This window comes from Electrona antarctica (genome assembly GCF_951216825.1).
Source record: "Electrona antarctica genome assembly, chromosome: 24".
Taxonomy (NCBI): domain Eukaryota; kingdom Metazoa; phylum Chordata; class Actinopteri; order Myctophiformes; family Myctophidae; genus Electrona; species Electrona antarctica.
Genome location: NC_136803.1, coordinates 2564553 through 2580531, shown reverse-complemented (window position 1 = coordinate 2580531; position 15979 = coordinate 2564553). Strand labels below are relative to the sequence as shown.

At 43.5% G+C, this 15979-nt stretch overlaps 1 protein-coding gene across 1 annotated transcript in view; it reads right to left on the bottom strand.

Moving 5' to 3' along the window:
• Positions 1-15979, bottom strand: part of LOC306917465 (uncharacterized protein) — a 50643-nt gene that overhangs the window by 19005 nt on the left and 15659 nt on the right. Inside the window, exons 6-16 of the mRNA XM_079495691.1 lie at positions 15447-15511; positions 14965-15247; positions 13672-13830; positions 12693-13138; positions 12345-12378; positions 11812-12012; positions 9684-9877; positions 6858-6904; positions 6601-6717; positions 2130-2243; positions 1668-1760 (exon numbers count right to left, since the gene is read on the bottom strand). Of these exons, the coding sequence (XP_079351817.1) occupies positions 1668-1760; positions 2130-2243; positions 6601-6717; positions 6858-6904; positions 9684-9877; positions 11812-12012; positions 12345-12378; positions 12693-13138; positions 13672-13830; positions 14965-15247; positions 15447-15511 (1753 nt within the window). The remainder of the gene's footprint in view (positions 1-1667; positions 1761-2129; positions 2244-6600; positions 6718-6857; positions 6905-9683; positions 9878-11811; positions 12013-12344; positions 12379-12692; positions 13139-13671; positions 13831-14964; positions 15248-15446; positions 15512-15979) is intronic.

The following is a 15979-nucleotide window of genomic DNA, read 5'->3' as shown; positions in this document are numbered from 1 at the left end:
ATCCCGTGGATGCAGAGGTCGTTGTTTTATTTCGTCCCTTAACTATAAACTGCATTTTGGGATGCAAAATGCACCCTATTTTAATCTCTGGTAACCTCAGTGATGTCACAAGCGGTAACCTCAGTGATGTCACAAGCGGTAACCTCAGTGATGTCACAAGCGTAACCTCAGTGATGTCACAAGCGTAACCTCAGTGATGTCACAAGCGTAACCTCAGTGATGTCACAAGCGGTAACCTCAGTGATGTCACAAGCGTAACCTCAGTGAGGTCACAAGCGTAACCTCAGTGAGGTCACAAGCGGTAACCTCAGTGATGTCACAGGCGTAACCTCAGTGATGTCACAAGCGGTAACCTCAGTGATGTCACAAGCGTAACCTCAGTGATGTCACAAGCGGTAACCTCAGTGATGTCACAAGCGGTAACCTCAGTGATGTCACAAGCGGTAACCTCAGTGATGTCACAAGCGTAACCTCAGTGATGTCACAAGCGTAACCTCAGTGATGTCACAGGCGTAACCTCAGTGATGTCACAGGCGTAACCTCAGTGATGTCACAAGCGGTAACCTCAGTGATGTCACAAGCGGTAACCTCAGTGATGTCACAAGCGGCAACCTCAGTGATGTCACAAGCATAACCTCAGTGATGTCACAAGCGTAACCTCAGTGATGTCACAAGCGTAACCTCAGTGATGTCACAAGCGGCAACCTCAGTGATGTCACAAGCATAACCTCAGTGATGTCACAAGCGTAACCTCAGTGATGTCACAAGCGTAACCTCAGTGATGTCACAAGCGGTAACCTCAGTGATGTCACAAGCGGTAACCTCAGTGATGTCACAAGCGTAACCTCAGTGATGTCACAAGCGTAACCTCAGTGATGTCACAAGCGTAACCTCAGTGATGTCACAAGCGTAACCTCAGTGATGTCACAAGCGTAACCTCAGTGATGTCACAAGCGTAACCTCAGTGATGTCACAAGCGTAACCTCAGTGATGTCACAAGCGTAACCTCAGTGATGTCACAAGCGTAACCTCAGTGATGTCACAAGCGTAACCTCAGTGATGTCACAAGCGTAACCTCAGTGATGTCACAAGCGTAACCTCAGTGATGTCACAAGCGTAACCTCAGTGATGTCACAGGCGTAACCTCAGTGATGTTACAAGCGTAACCTCAGTGATGTCACAAGCGGTAACCTCAGTGATGTCACAAGCGGTAACCTCAGTGATGTCACAAGCGGTAACCTCAGTGATGTCACAAGCGTAACCTCAGTGATGTCACAAGCGTAACCTCAGTGATGTCACAAGCGTAACCTCAGTGATGTCACAAGCGTAACCTCAGTGATGTCACAAGCGTAACCTCAGTGATGTCACAGGCGTAACCTCAGTGATGTTACAAGCGTAACCTCAGTGATGTCACAAGCGGTAACCTCAGTGATGTCACAAGCGTAACCTCAGTGATGTCACAAGCGGTAACCTCAGTGATGTCACAAGCGGTAACCTCAGTGACAACCCTTACTTCTGACGTTCAGCCGCTATGTACTGGGATGATATATAAAAAAAGTCTTCTGAAAGAATATATATTCAAAGATTTGTGCCGCATTTTCACGATTTTTCAAAAATAACAGACCTACAAGCTCGTAGCGCGCCACTCGGTGGCGCTCGTGACTTACTCTTGATTGACAGGCACAAACAGGAAGTCTTTGTCGAAAATGTCGACGTTTCGAGTCCAAGTCTTCACCCTCTGATGTCTGCCGACTTTGTCCCTGAACACACACACACACACACACACACATTAGACAACAGTCTGTAAGAACTATTGTATTCAGGGGTGAGTCAATTCAATAGTGACTACAGTCACTATTGTGACTGTAGAGCACACACACACAAGAGTCTGTAGAACTATTCAAACCAATTAAGATAAGAGACCCTACGTCTGTGCTGTTTGTAATTTTGCTAAAAGAGACCCTACGAGTGTGCTGTGTGCGTTTTCTTATTTATCTTCTTGAATCATCCCCTACCCGTCCCCCCCACTCGCCCCTCTCTCCCTGAAGGGTTTAAAACATTCCCGTCCAGAATGAGTTCTCTTATTCTGAAGGGTTTAAAACATTCCCGTCCAGAATGGGTTCTCTTACAGAGGCTGTGGTTCCTCTTCAGTGGTTCTCCTCTTCGTCAGCTGTCTGTAGAAGAAGCTGCTGAACACGTGACAACGTTCAGACAGGTTCCCTGAACACTCCAACAGCAGGTACCTGAGGATAGGAGAGGAGAGGAGGGGAGGTTAACCCATTTTGGACTGATGTCGATTTTAAAAAAAAGGCTTCTAAATCCTAATAGTTTTCTAAAAAAAAAACATGTTTCTGTGTCAGTGGTGCTCAAACCTTTTCATGTCAAGGACCCCCAGAATTATCTCTCTTGGGCCACAGACCCCCATCTCAAAATATGGAGTTACAGGGACCCCCCACCCCCAGAAGCCAATATTTTAGTTAAAAATGTTCGCTCTGAAATATATATTCAAAGATTTGCACCACATTTTCACGACTTTTCAAAAATAGCAGATCTACAAGCTCGTAGATCTTGTAGATCTGCTATTTTTCAATAGCGCAAGTATAACATAGTGCTAAGAACACCAAAAGGGGTTCCCACCCAAAATGGGTTAATCATCCCATTTAGACCCGTGGACGATTCTACAAATGTCTTCTAAATCCTGACAGTTTTCTGACAAACCCCCGTTTCTATGTCAGTGGTTCTCAAACATTTTCATGTCAAGGACCCCACAAATAATATGTAATTGCCCGCCAACTAGGGCATTCACTTCTAGTCATTTTTACTAGTTGACTAGTTGCCTAGTTTACTAGTCGACTAGTTGTTTAACTACCTATTATGTAAAAAATAAAATAAATTAAAAGAATATTTGTTTTTTTCCTGAAATAAATATTTGTACATTGAAAAACTGTGTACATGGTGACTATAACTATAATCTACCTGATCTTGAGGCCTACAAAATCAGGAAAAAAATAAAAATAAAAAACTTTTTTTTCTCTTTTTTTTCTTATCAACTAGTCAACTAGTACCAATAAGGTCGACTAGTGGATTTACTAGTCGACTAGTAAACTAGTCGACTAGTTGCTTAATGCCCTACCGCCAACCCCCATCTGAAAATATGTTGTTCCAGGGAAGCCATGCAAGCAAGCCATGCTTTTTCAATGCAAACATGGCTGCCGTGTTAATAATATGGCCTATGACGGGTATGTGTCTGATAAAAGGAATATCAAATATCTAAATACTGAATCAGGCAAATGAAAAACAAGCGTGGCACGGCTGCAGCTCATCATCAGCACATCTACGATGTGTTAACCCTTACTGGGCGGGAACCCCTTTTGGGGTGCTTAGCTGAGGAGGAATGTGTAGAGAAAATCCTGATTGGCGACTACAATACAGACATGCAACGTAAGGAAGCACCTGTGTTTAAGTCATTCAGTAAGTTCTGTTCTGTGATCTACATAGTGTCAGTCAGCTAATTACCCAACCCACTAGAGTGTGTGATTCTACTCAAACTGTCATTGATCTCATTCTGTCCTCGGACAAATCCAGAATCTCCAAGAAAGGGGTTATTGTATGTGGGCTTAGTGATCATTTTATGATATTCTGTACCCGCAAAATACAAAAACTTAAGACCGGCTGCCACAAAACAGTCATATCAAGGGACCTCAAAACCTACTCTAGTGAGGTCTTTAACCAAGTATTGGAGAGTCTGGATTGGTCCAATGAGCTTAAAAGCACACTTGTCGAAGAAGCTTGGCTTGGCTTCAAAACCAAATTTACATCAGTACTGAACAACATGGCTCCTTTGAGAACCACCAGGGGCAAAACCCGCTCGGAACCATGGATGAATTCGGACATACTGGCTGCAATGAAAGCCAGAGACAAAAAATGCTCTGAAGTTCTAAAATGCAAGTCAAAGCTAGCCAAGCGCTTCGACAGTGTTCGCCAAGCTCGTTTGAACAACCTAAATACACAACGAATCAAACTACGAAATAGTGTAACTGCCATGACCAAATCAGCTAAAAGTAACTTCATTAATGATAAAGCTCAGGAAAACAAAAACAATCCTCATGAGCTCTGGAAGCTACTAAACAATCAACTAAGCTATGGTCAGAAACTAAAAACCAGATTTTCGAACATAAACATCAAATCTGACAACACTCTCATCACTGACAACCTTGATGTGGCCAACTACTTGAATATCTTCTTTACAAACATAGCAACAACTCTGGTTAACAAACTGCCCTCCCACTCTGGGCTCTTTGGTGTAGAGCACATTACAACCTTCTACAAAAACCTAGCTGTTTGTAAAGACGATTTTAAACTAGTTATGGTAACAACTGATGAGGTAATTAAGAAACTGAGTGCCCTCCAACCCCACAAGGCCACAGGCCATGACAACATTCCCTCCAAATTTCTCAGAGACTCAGCCATCTCTATAGCTCCAATCATCACCCACATAGTAAACCTCTCCATCAAACAGGGACAGGTCCCCCAAGATTTCAAACTGGCCAAAGTAACCCCCTTGCACAAGAAAGGGAGTAAATTAGACCCCGGCAACTACCGCCCTATTTCTATTCTTAGTTCCATCTCGAAAGTGATGGAAAAAATAGTCTATGAACAGGTTGAAAAGTATCTTGCCACTAATAAATTATTGTACGAGTTCCAATCTGGCTTCAGAACATCCCACTCCACTGACACATGCCTTCTCTATTTGAGCGACCACATCAAACAAGAGGTGGACGCTGGCAAATACTGCGGCATGGTCATGCTGGACCTCCAAAAGGCTTTTGACACCGTGAACCACTCCATACTGGTTAACAAGCTAAAAGCAATTGGTTTCGATAGCACATCAGTGAGCTGGATGCAATCCTACCTGGAGGGGAGAGAACAGATGGTGGAAGTGAACGGAACACTGTCCCCCCCCCTCCCAGTGAGCTGTGGCGTTCCACAAGGAAGCATACTAGGGCCTCTACTGTTCCTAATATATGTAAACGACATGACTTCAGCCTGTGACTGCAACTTGTTCCTGTTCGCAGATGACTCAGCACTGCTGGTCTCGGACAGGGACAAACTGCAGGTTGAAAATGCCCTCAGCTCTGAACTCGGTAGAATCTGCACCTGGCTCGCTGATAACAAACTATCTTTACACCTGGGAAAAACTGAATCCATTCTCTTTGGCTCTATTAGTAATCTCAGCAAGGCAAATGGCTTCTTGGTTAGAGTGGGTGACAATGTTATCACACGTAAAGATGAAATTACCTACCTAGGTTCCATCCTGGAGGCTAATCTTTCCGGTGATAAAATGGCCACCAAAGTAATCAAAAAAGTCAACCATAGAACAAGATTCCTCTACAGGATCTCCTCACTGGTCAACAAAAACACCTTGAAGACCTTAACAGGAGCCCTTGTACAGGGTTTCTTTGACTATGCATGCACCTCCTGGTACCACAGCACCTCAAAGGCCCTTAAAACCAGGCTCCAGACTTCCCAAAACAAACTGGTCAGGCTCCTACTTGATCTAGCCCCCCGAACCCACCTCACCCCTGCCCACTTCGACAGGCTGGAATGGCTTAGGGTCGACGACAGAGTACAGCATCTTGCAATGGGTCTGGTCCACAAGATTCGATACACCACCAAGATACCCATGTACCTGTCTAGATACTTCCTTAATGTTAACGAAGTCCACACCCACAACACCAGAGGGAGTGCAACGAACCATGTACAACCCAGATTCGGCACAAACAAGGGACTAAATTCTTTTCGCTCCTATGCCACCAAAATGTGGAACGCCCTACCAACTGTCATTAAGACATGCGAATCCCTTGACTCCTTCAAAACCGCTCTCAAAGGGCACCTACGGATGGCTGCAATTCGAAACTGGCCCCCGTAAAATCTGAATCCCCCCCCCGCCCCCCCCTTCTTTCCCCTCACTGTATATATTTCTTTTCCCTTTTTACCTCCTTTTTGATGAATTCCTGTTCTGTCTATAGAAGTGTCTATTTGTACGTCTCTAAATGTTTTGATGATTTGAACATGGTGGACCCTGTTGGAAACAAGTGTAATGCTTAATTGGGTCGTCCACTCACAGTTAACAGCCTTTGTATTGAGTTTGTGCTTGAAATGTACTGTAATTCTGCAAACTGTTAATAAATTCTTCAATCAATCAATCAATGGTGTTTAACATTACGTTATAATTTAGCCATTGAAAAATAGCTACAAGCTCGTAGCGCGCCACCGAGTGGCGCGCTACGAGCTTGTAGGTCTGCTATTTATTTTTAATCGTGAAAATGTGCCTGAAATCTTTGAATATATGTTCTTTCAGAGCGAGTTTTTAACTCAAATCTTTGCTACTGAGAGGGTCCCTGGAACTACATATTTTCAGATAGGGGTCGGCGGCCAATGTCATATATATTTGGGGTTCCTTGACATGAATATGTTTGAGAACAACTGAAATAGAAACATGGGTTTTTAATAAAACTGTCAGGATTTAGAAGACTTTATTTTATTTCAATGTCAGGCCTAAATGTGTTAATCTAAATTGTAAGGAATGAATGAACATACTTCAGATAGAAGTCTATGATGACGTCGTTAAGGAACTCTCCTTCATTCAGACAGGACAGATCCTCCAGGGTCACGGCGATTCGACCTTTACCCTGGGTCAACGGATACTGGATTAACCTGCGCATGCACGCCACACGCACACGCACACACACACACACACACCTCATCAGAAGCCGTCGTATTGTCATATTTGTGTACCGGTATATATATATTTTGTAATCGTCTCCCCAACCCCTGATCAATCAGAACTCTTTTACCTGGTAGTGAGACAGTTTGCTGCCTTTCTTCTCAGTCTTGAACTCACCTAGACAGACAGACAGACAGACAGACAGACAGACAGACAGACAACAAGCATAATACAGTGAAACAAAAGTGTTGTGTGATAAAATAACCACTTCCGCCCTCTAGTGTCTCAGCTCTGAACTTCATTCTGATGTATGAATGTACAATAGATGTCCTAACACTCAGACAGTTGCTTCATTTAGTATTTAGATATTCAGATATTTGATATTAATTTCATCAGACACACCTCTACCTTGAAACCCATTGTAGCTTCAAAATCCAATTTAATATAAAGTATGTAAATACTGAATCAAGCAACTTAAAGGACAACTTTAGTTTTTTTCAACCAAGGTTCATGTTTTAGGTTGTTATTAGAGAAAGTAAAAGATGAGTGTTCATTTTTTTTCATTTGCTGCTTTCTTTCGTTGTAGGGATTTTAGCTTTTTTTGACAGGGGGGCGGGGGCATTCGAGCATGGGGCTAAATATGTATTTTTTAATACAATTTTATAGCGATTTCTTTTTTTATTTACTATAGTCCTACTAGACCGCAAGAAATTACATCTGGCCACAAAAGATCACAGGATCTACTGAATGTGAAGGAGGCCTAATGGGGGGAAGCCACACTGTGTGTCATAGGCTCAATATGTCAGTTTGACACATTCAATAGATCCCGTGATCTTTTGTGTCCAGATGTAAATAATACAAAAATAAATCGCTATAACATTGTGAAAAAATACATATTTAGCCCCATGTTCGAATGCCCCCGCCCCCCTGTCAAAAACAGCTAAAATCCTTAAAACGAAAGAAAGCAGCAAATGGAAAGAAATGAACACTCATCTTTTACTTTAACAACCTAAAACATGAACCTTGGTTGAAACAAACTAAAGTTGTCCTTTAAAAACTGTAAGTGGATGATAAAATGACCCCAAAACAAGTTTAACCCATTAACTCATTTAGACCCGAAGGACGATTCTACAAATGCCTTTTCTGAAAAACCCATGTTTCTATATCAGTGGTTCTCAAACATTTTCATGTCAAGGACCCCCAAAAATAAATGTATTTGGCAGCCGACCCCCATCTGAAAATGTTTTGTGCCCCCCTATAGAACAGAAGATTTGTGTTAACAAATTCCAAATTAAAAATTTCAAACACTTTCACGATTACATTTTTTTTGCAAGATTTTAGTTAAAATAATTCGCTCTGAAAGAATATATATTCAAAGATTTCCGTGATTTTTCAGGAAATAGCAGATCTACAAGCTCTTAGTAGTCTCTGTTGACAACACACTGTTGTCACTGCATGACATCACACTATATAATATAAATGCAGTCCCAGTAGATGCCTCGTGACTTGTAACATCACAATAAGACAATAATTTCCAAACGGATTCCTTGCAACTCGCGTCAAAAAAAAAAACACTTTCACGATTACATTTTTTTAATCAAAAGTAGCAGATATACAATAATTCAGTATTTTAGCCGAGGTCCCCGATAGGGGCAGTTGAAATGTATTCTTGGGGATGTAACTTCTAGGTAGGGTTGGGTTCAGGCAGAATGTATTCTTGGGGATGTAACTTCTAGGTAGGGTTGGGTTCAGGCAGAATGTATTCTTGGGGATGTAACTTCTAGGTAGGGTTTGGTTCAGGCAGAATGTATTCTTGGGGATGTAACTTCTAGGTAGGGTTGGGTTCAGGCAGAATGTATTCTTGGGGATGTAACTTCTAGGTAGGGTTGGGTTCAGGCAGAATGTATTCTTGGGGATGTAACTTCTAGGTAGGGTTGGGTTCAGGCAGAATGTATTCTTGGGGATGTAACTTCTAGGTAGGGTTGGGTTCAGGCAGAATGTATTCTTGGGGATGTAACTTCTAGGTAGGGTTTGGTTCAGGCAGAATGTATTCTTGGGGATGTAACTTCTAGGTAGGGTTGGGTTCAGGCAGAATGTATTCTTGGGGATGTAACTTCTAGGTAGGGTTGGGTTCAGGCAGAATGTATTCTTGGGGATGTAATTTCTAGGTAGGGTTGGGTTCAGGCAGAATGTATTCTTGGGGATGTAACTTCTAGGTAGGGTTGGGTTCAGGCAGAATGTATTCTTGGGGATGTAACTTCTAGGTAGGGTTGGGTTCAGGCAGAATGTATTCTTGGGGATGTAACTTCTAGGTAGGGTTGGGTTCAGGCAGAATGTATTCTTGGGGATGTAACTTCTAGGTAGGGTTTGGTTCAGGCAGAATTCGAGAACTCTAATGTACAAGATCACAGCGAGCTTGTAGAGCTTGAGCCAAGGCCAAAATCTAAAATGGCACGGAATGGTGCTTTCCTCGTTAACGCATTTTGACCTGAGGACAATTCTTAAAAAAAATGTCTTCTAAATCCTAAAAGTTTTCTGAAAAAAACTATGTTTCTATGTCAGTGGTACTCAACCTTTTTCATGTCAAGGAAGCCCAGAATTATCTGTATTTGGCTGGCAACCCCATCTGAAAATATGTTGTTCCAGGGACCCCCCCCAGAAGCAAAGATTTGAGTTAAAAACGTTCGCTCTGAAAGAATATATATTCAAAGATTTGCACAACTTTTCGAATAGCAGATCAATACAAGCTCGTATTCAATAGCTAAAGCATAACATGCTTAAAACACCAACAGGGGTTCCCGCCCAAAATGGGTAAAAAGTGAAATATACCTTTAAGCTCTATTCCCGTGTCAAACATCTATAGCGCACACACACGCACACACACACACACACACACACACACACACACACACACACACACACACACACACACACACATACACACACACTCACTCACCCCGGTGGTGTCGTGGCCCAGTAGCGCCAGCATGAGGGGGTGTTCGTGCATCAGCGACAGGGCGTGGCTCACGCCGACAGACACGGAGCAGCAGGCCGCAGTACCACACATGTCCAGACGGGAGCGCAGCAGAGCAAACCTCAGGCCCGCCAGCGGAGACGTCAGCTCCACCAGGATGAACGGACACGCCCCGTCTGAGGAGAGAGGACACGCCCCGCTCTAAGGTTTAAGATCGCTGCACTGTTATAGGACACGCCCACTCAGAGCTCATAGTGGCGCGCTATGAGCTTGTAGATCTGCTATTTTTCAACAGCTAAAGAATAACCTAATGCTTAAAACACCAAAAGGGGTTCCCACCCAGAATGGGTTGTTAATGGGTGCATTCGGAAATGTGCACTCGCCAATTTGTTTGCATTGGCTCATGTTATAACCGAACGCACGCTATATAGAGCGTCGCAGTCCCGTCCCGTCAGAACGACGAGGCCACCATTCATTTTCCCCGTAGACATTTCAAAAAGTATTTATTTAAAGACCTTTAAAGATCTATGAGGTGACAGTACTTCATTAGACACCCTGGAGTCGTTTTTATGTGCAATGGTGTATTAACTTTGTATTTAGGGTTTCTTCCTGGAGGCTGAACCCGTGACATTCAAACGTGCCAATGAAAAAAACAGTAATATAGTGACATCACACTATCAGCCCCTCCCCTAACCCCTCCCCCTTTATCATACAACTACAGCTGTGGGTGTGGCTTCAGTTCAGGTGGATCACCACCCACCACCACCCACCAGGCAAACCAGGCATACTTAATGAACTGGTGGGCGTGTCCACATAAAAACAACATTTTAACAAATACTGTACACTTTTTTGAAAAAAATAGACCTGATGATCATGTTTTAGGGTGGAAAAAAATCACGGCACTCCATCTTTAAAGCCTCGGACAAAGCCATACTTTTCAGATGGTCGACATTTCTAGATAAAAAAAAAAGGTTTTAAATATTTCACTTTATGCGCAATGAATTGAGAATACCGGTACATGAATTAATTATATTACGGAAGAAAATTAACTTTTGATATATATAATAACATACCGGCGGCTGTGACTGGCTGATATATATAATAACATACCGGCGGCTGTGACTGGCTGATATATATAATAACATACCGGCGGCTGTGATTGGCTGATATATATAACAACATACCGGCGGCTGTGACTGGCTGATATATATAATAACATACCGGCGGCTGTGACTGGCTGATATATATAATAACATACCGGCGGCTGTGACTGGCTGATATATATAATAACATACCGGCTGCTGTGATTGGCTGATATATATAATAACATACCGGCGGCTGTGATTGGCTGATATATATAACAACATACCGGCGGCTGTGATTGGCTGATATATATAATAACATACCGGCGGCTGTGACTGGCTGATATATATAATAACATACCGGCGGCTGTGATTGGCTGATATATATAATAACATACCGGCGGCTGTGACTGGCTGATATATATAATAACATACCGGCGGCTGTGACTGGCTGATATATATAATAACATACCGGCGGCTGTGACTGGCTGATATATATAATAACATACCGGCGGCTGTGACTGGCTGATATATATAATAACATACCGGCGGCTGTGATTGGCTGATATATATAATAACATACCGGCGGCTGTGACTGGCTGATATATATAATAACATACCGGCGGCTGTGACTGGCTGATATATATAATAACATACCGGCGGCTGTGACTGGCTGATATATATAATAACATACCGGCGGCTGTGACTGGCTGATATATATAATAACATACCGGCGGCTGTGATTGGCTGATATATATAATAACATACCGGCGGCTGTGATTGGCTGATATATATAATAACATACCGGCGGCTGTGATTGGCTGATATATATAATAACATACCGGCGGCTGTGACTGGCTGATATATATAATAACATACCGGCGGCTGTGACTGGCTGATATATATAATAACATACCGGCGGCTGTGACTGGCTGATATATATAATAACATACCGGCGGCTGTGATTGGCTGATATATATAATTAACATACCGGCGGCTGTGATTGGCTGATATATATAATAACATACCGGCGGCTGTGATTGGCTGCAACACTGACAGCTCCGTCTGTAAGAGCTTGGCATGGCTGTCCGTCACCCAGAGGAAGAGGAGGGAGGGGGCGTGGCTGCCTGTGGCCACGCCCTCCCCCCACACGCCATAGCCGCGGAGCTGGGAGGTTACCACGGCAACAGATAGGCTTTCGGCTTCCACCTCGCTGTCCATATGCAGACCTGAGAGACACAGACAGACAGGCGGACAAACAGACAACATCGGATTAACCCATTTAGGCCTGACGTCGAATAAAATAAGTCTTCTGAAAGAATATATATTCCAAGATTTGCGCCACATTTTTACGATTTTTCAAAAAATAGCAGACCTACAAGCTTGTAACGTGCCACTCGGTGGCGCGCTATGAGCTTGTAGATCTGCTAAATTATAACATAATATTTAAAACACCACCCACCCAAAATGGGTAAATACATACAGAGAGAGAGAGAGAGAGAGAGAGAGAGAGAGAGAGAGAGAGAGAGAGAGAGAGAGACAGACAGGATGCGTTTCTTACCTTTCAGAGGCAGGAAGATGTAAGATTCTGTGATCTAAATGGACAGACGGACAGACAGAAAGACAGACAATCATTACATATGATAGTCTTAATTGTTTTTGAGACATTCAAAGCACTTAGTTGTTCTCGTTTTGGTTTTGTTTATTTATTCAGAGGTTTTGCCAATTATGAACCTAATTTGCAGTTCAACCGTTTTACATAATGATAATAGTCATCATAATAGATAGTGTGTGCACCATGTAAATGTAAAGTGTGTGTGTGTGTGTGTGTGTGTGTGTGTGTGTGTGTGTGTGTGTGTGTGTGTGTGTGTGTCGTCCATCTTTCCACAGATGACAGATCAGGTCTCACCAGCAGGTTGCCATGGGCCTGGGCACTGAGCTGACCCAGGATCAGCCTGGAGAACTGAAGCTCCATCGTGGAGGAGGAGGAGGAGGCTCCAACGCCAGACGGAGGAGGAGGAGAAACATCATCCAGGACAATCCTAGAAGCTTCTGGAGACGTGGCCACTGTCCGAGAACCTTCTGAAGTCGTCTCCACTGTCCTGGACGTTTCTGAACATGTCCTCACTGCTGCTGGAGATGTCTCCGCTGTCCAAGGACGTTCTGAAGTCGTCTCCACTCTCCTAGAAGCTTCCGAACATGTCCTCATCACAGCTGGAGATGTCTCCACTGTCCAAGCACCTTCTGAAGAGGTCTCCTCTCTCCTAGAAGCTTCCGAACATGGCCTCACTGCTCTAGGATCTTCTGAACACGTCCTGGCTGTCCTAGAAGCTTCTGGACACGTCTCCGCTGCACCTAGAATGGAACCCGACGGAATACTTTACCGGCAACACTGTATAACCCATTTTGGCCTCACGTCTAAATTTAAAAAATGTCTTCTAAATCCTGACAGTTTTCTGAAATACCTATGTTTCTGTATCAGTGGTGCTCAATATTTCATGTCAAGGAACCCAAAAATGTTATGGAAGAGGCTGCTGAACCCCATCTAAAAATATGTTGTTCCAGGGACCCCCCCAGAAGCAAAGATTTGAGTTAAAAACACTCGTTCTGAATTTTTTTTTTATATATATATATATATATAAATTTGCGCCACATTTTCACAATTTTTCAAAAATAGCAGACCTACAAGCTTGTGATCTACAAGCTTGTGAGGTTGTAGATCTGCTATTTTTCAATAGCTAAATTATAACATAATGTTTAAAACACCAAAAGGGGTTCTCGCCCAGAATGGGATAATTGATTATACTTGAAAGCACATGCGTCACCATCACAAGCACCACCATGGGTAAGACTGCTGGGGGGAACATTGTGGTTCTACTGTGTGGTACCTGCACCGTCCTGGACCCTTCTAGAACCTTCTGGAGCATCCTGGACCCTTCTAGAACCTTCTGGAGCGTCCTGGACCCTTCTAGAACCTTCTGGAGCATCCAACGTCTTCACACCACATGCTATGTCCTCCATGTCATCTTCCTCACTGGACAGGACAACTGACATACAGACAGACAGACAGACAGACAGACAGACAGACAGACAGACAGACAGACAGACAGACAGACAGACAGACAGACAGACAGACAGACAGACAGACAGACAGACAGACAGGTCAGTGAGTAAACCGCTTGAACATAGCGTCCACATTATAGAAAACAATAGCATCAGCCTCAGCACAGTAGCCACACCATGTTGTGAGCTTGTAGAGCTGTAGTTGTTGCTTGTAGTCCAAGTGCATTCTGTGCAAAACTAATGCCTGGAATGGATTCAGAATCATGAAAACCCCCTAGTTAGACTGTTGACATGCCACATGCTACACTTAATAAGCATAATTACATTTTGAAAATGTTGCCTTATAGGTTGTTAATGGTATGGTCACATATATCCCCCTATAAAAAAAGATCAATATCGACCGCCGGTCAGCAAGTGGATTCATGAATGCATGTACACAATATTTTAGGCCAACAAAAACAAACTATATACCACATTTCCCACTTTAAACAGCCTGTTGGCCGTCTGGACTACAAGACATTTTGGTGCAGACTGAAAAAAGTGTCCGACACAGGTCCAGTCTCCTTAGTCTAGAGGATTGAATTAGATATGCACGCACGCACACATACAGACGTGACTAGGGGTGAGCAAAACAAATCGATTCACTCAGATATCGCGATTTATTTATTTTTCTCCACGATTTTAAAATCAAATGGTGAAGTTTCAATCGTGATTTATTGTATTTACAGTCAGGTAAGTCCATTGGGAAAGAACTTGTTTAAAACCTATTTTGGACTGTCGATAAAGGGTTACATTTTTCTGAAAAACCTATGTTTCTATGTCAGCGGTGCTCAACCTTTTTCATGTAAAGGACCACCAGAATTATCTCTATTGGGCCACGGACCCCCATCTCAAAATATGTAGTTCCAGGGACCCCCCAGAAGCAAATATTTTAGTTAAAAATGTTCGCTCTGAAATATATATATTCAGTGATTTGCGCCACATTTTCACGATTTTTCAAAAATAGCAGACCTACAAGTTCTACAAGAGCTAAATTATAACATAATGTTTAAAACACCAAAAGGGGTTCCCGCCCAAAATGAGTTAAGTCACCTTGGTAGTAAATGGAGTCAACTTACTGGGTTCAGTTGGTTTAACTTTAGCAGCAGCAGGTCTCCCCAGTCTTGTGAACACGGAGGATCTGGTGTCGTCTCCCAGAGTCCTCCTGGCGCCGAGGGACAGGCGTCCTCCTCCGCTCGTCTTCCTGGGAGCCAGGGAGGTGGAGAGGACAGGAGGAGGGGCGGTGCGGAGGGCAGGAGGAGGAGAGGAGGAGGGAGAGGAGGAGGAGGAGGAGGGGGAGGAGGACCAGCGGAATGGGGCTCTGGTGGTCACTCCCTGCTGGGACTGTCCTCTGGTGTCTCTCTGTTGGAAGAACACCGCATGACGGACACCGAGTGACCACGTTGACACTGTTCATATACATAACCAGCCAATTATTACACAGAAATGTATGTGCTAGGATGTAATGTATACTGGGGTTGTGTTGATGTGTACTATGTTGAAATGGATACTGGGTTGTGTAGGTGTGTGCTAGGTTGTGTGGGTGTGTGCTAGGTTGTACCGGTCTGTCAGATGACGTCCTTCCTGGGGTGTCCTGTTCACTCGAGTCCACCGACACTACAGAGTCTGAATCGCGCGCGCGCACGCACACACACGCACACACACACACGCACACACACACGCACACGCACACACACACGCACACGCAACGTCAATAGAGAGTATGCGCATGCTTAAAGTGAATAGCACATCGAGTGGCATATCGAGTGGCAAAGCAACAGGCAAAGTGAGTTTAACATTGTTTAATGTTGTTTAACACTAGCGCGTCGGAGCGGTCAGGCTGACCGATTTTGAAATTTTGAAGTGGATTTTCTTTGCCCATGAAGTCCTGAGAAAGTTCCCCTTGCATGACTTTTTCTAAATGTTCGATTCAAACCATCTCTGTTTTTTTTTTCATCTGAAACGTTTTGGAAATATGATTTTAGACATAATTCTACTAAAATGTCTGCTCTTTTGCGGTCCGTGGGACCGCTCTTAGAGCCCTCACCCTTTCTCCCCCACAAGCCGTGCTGTTCACACCTTCCTCCCGGCTGG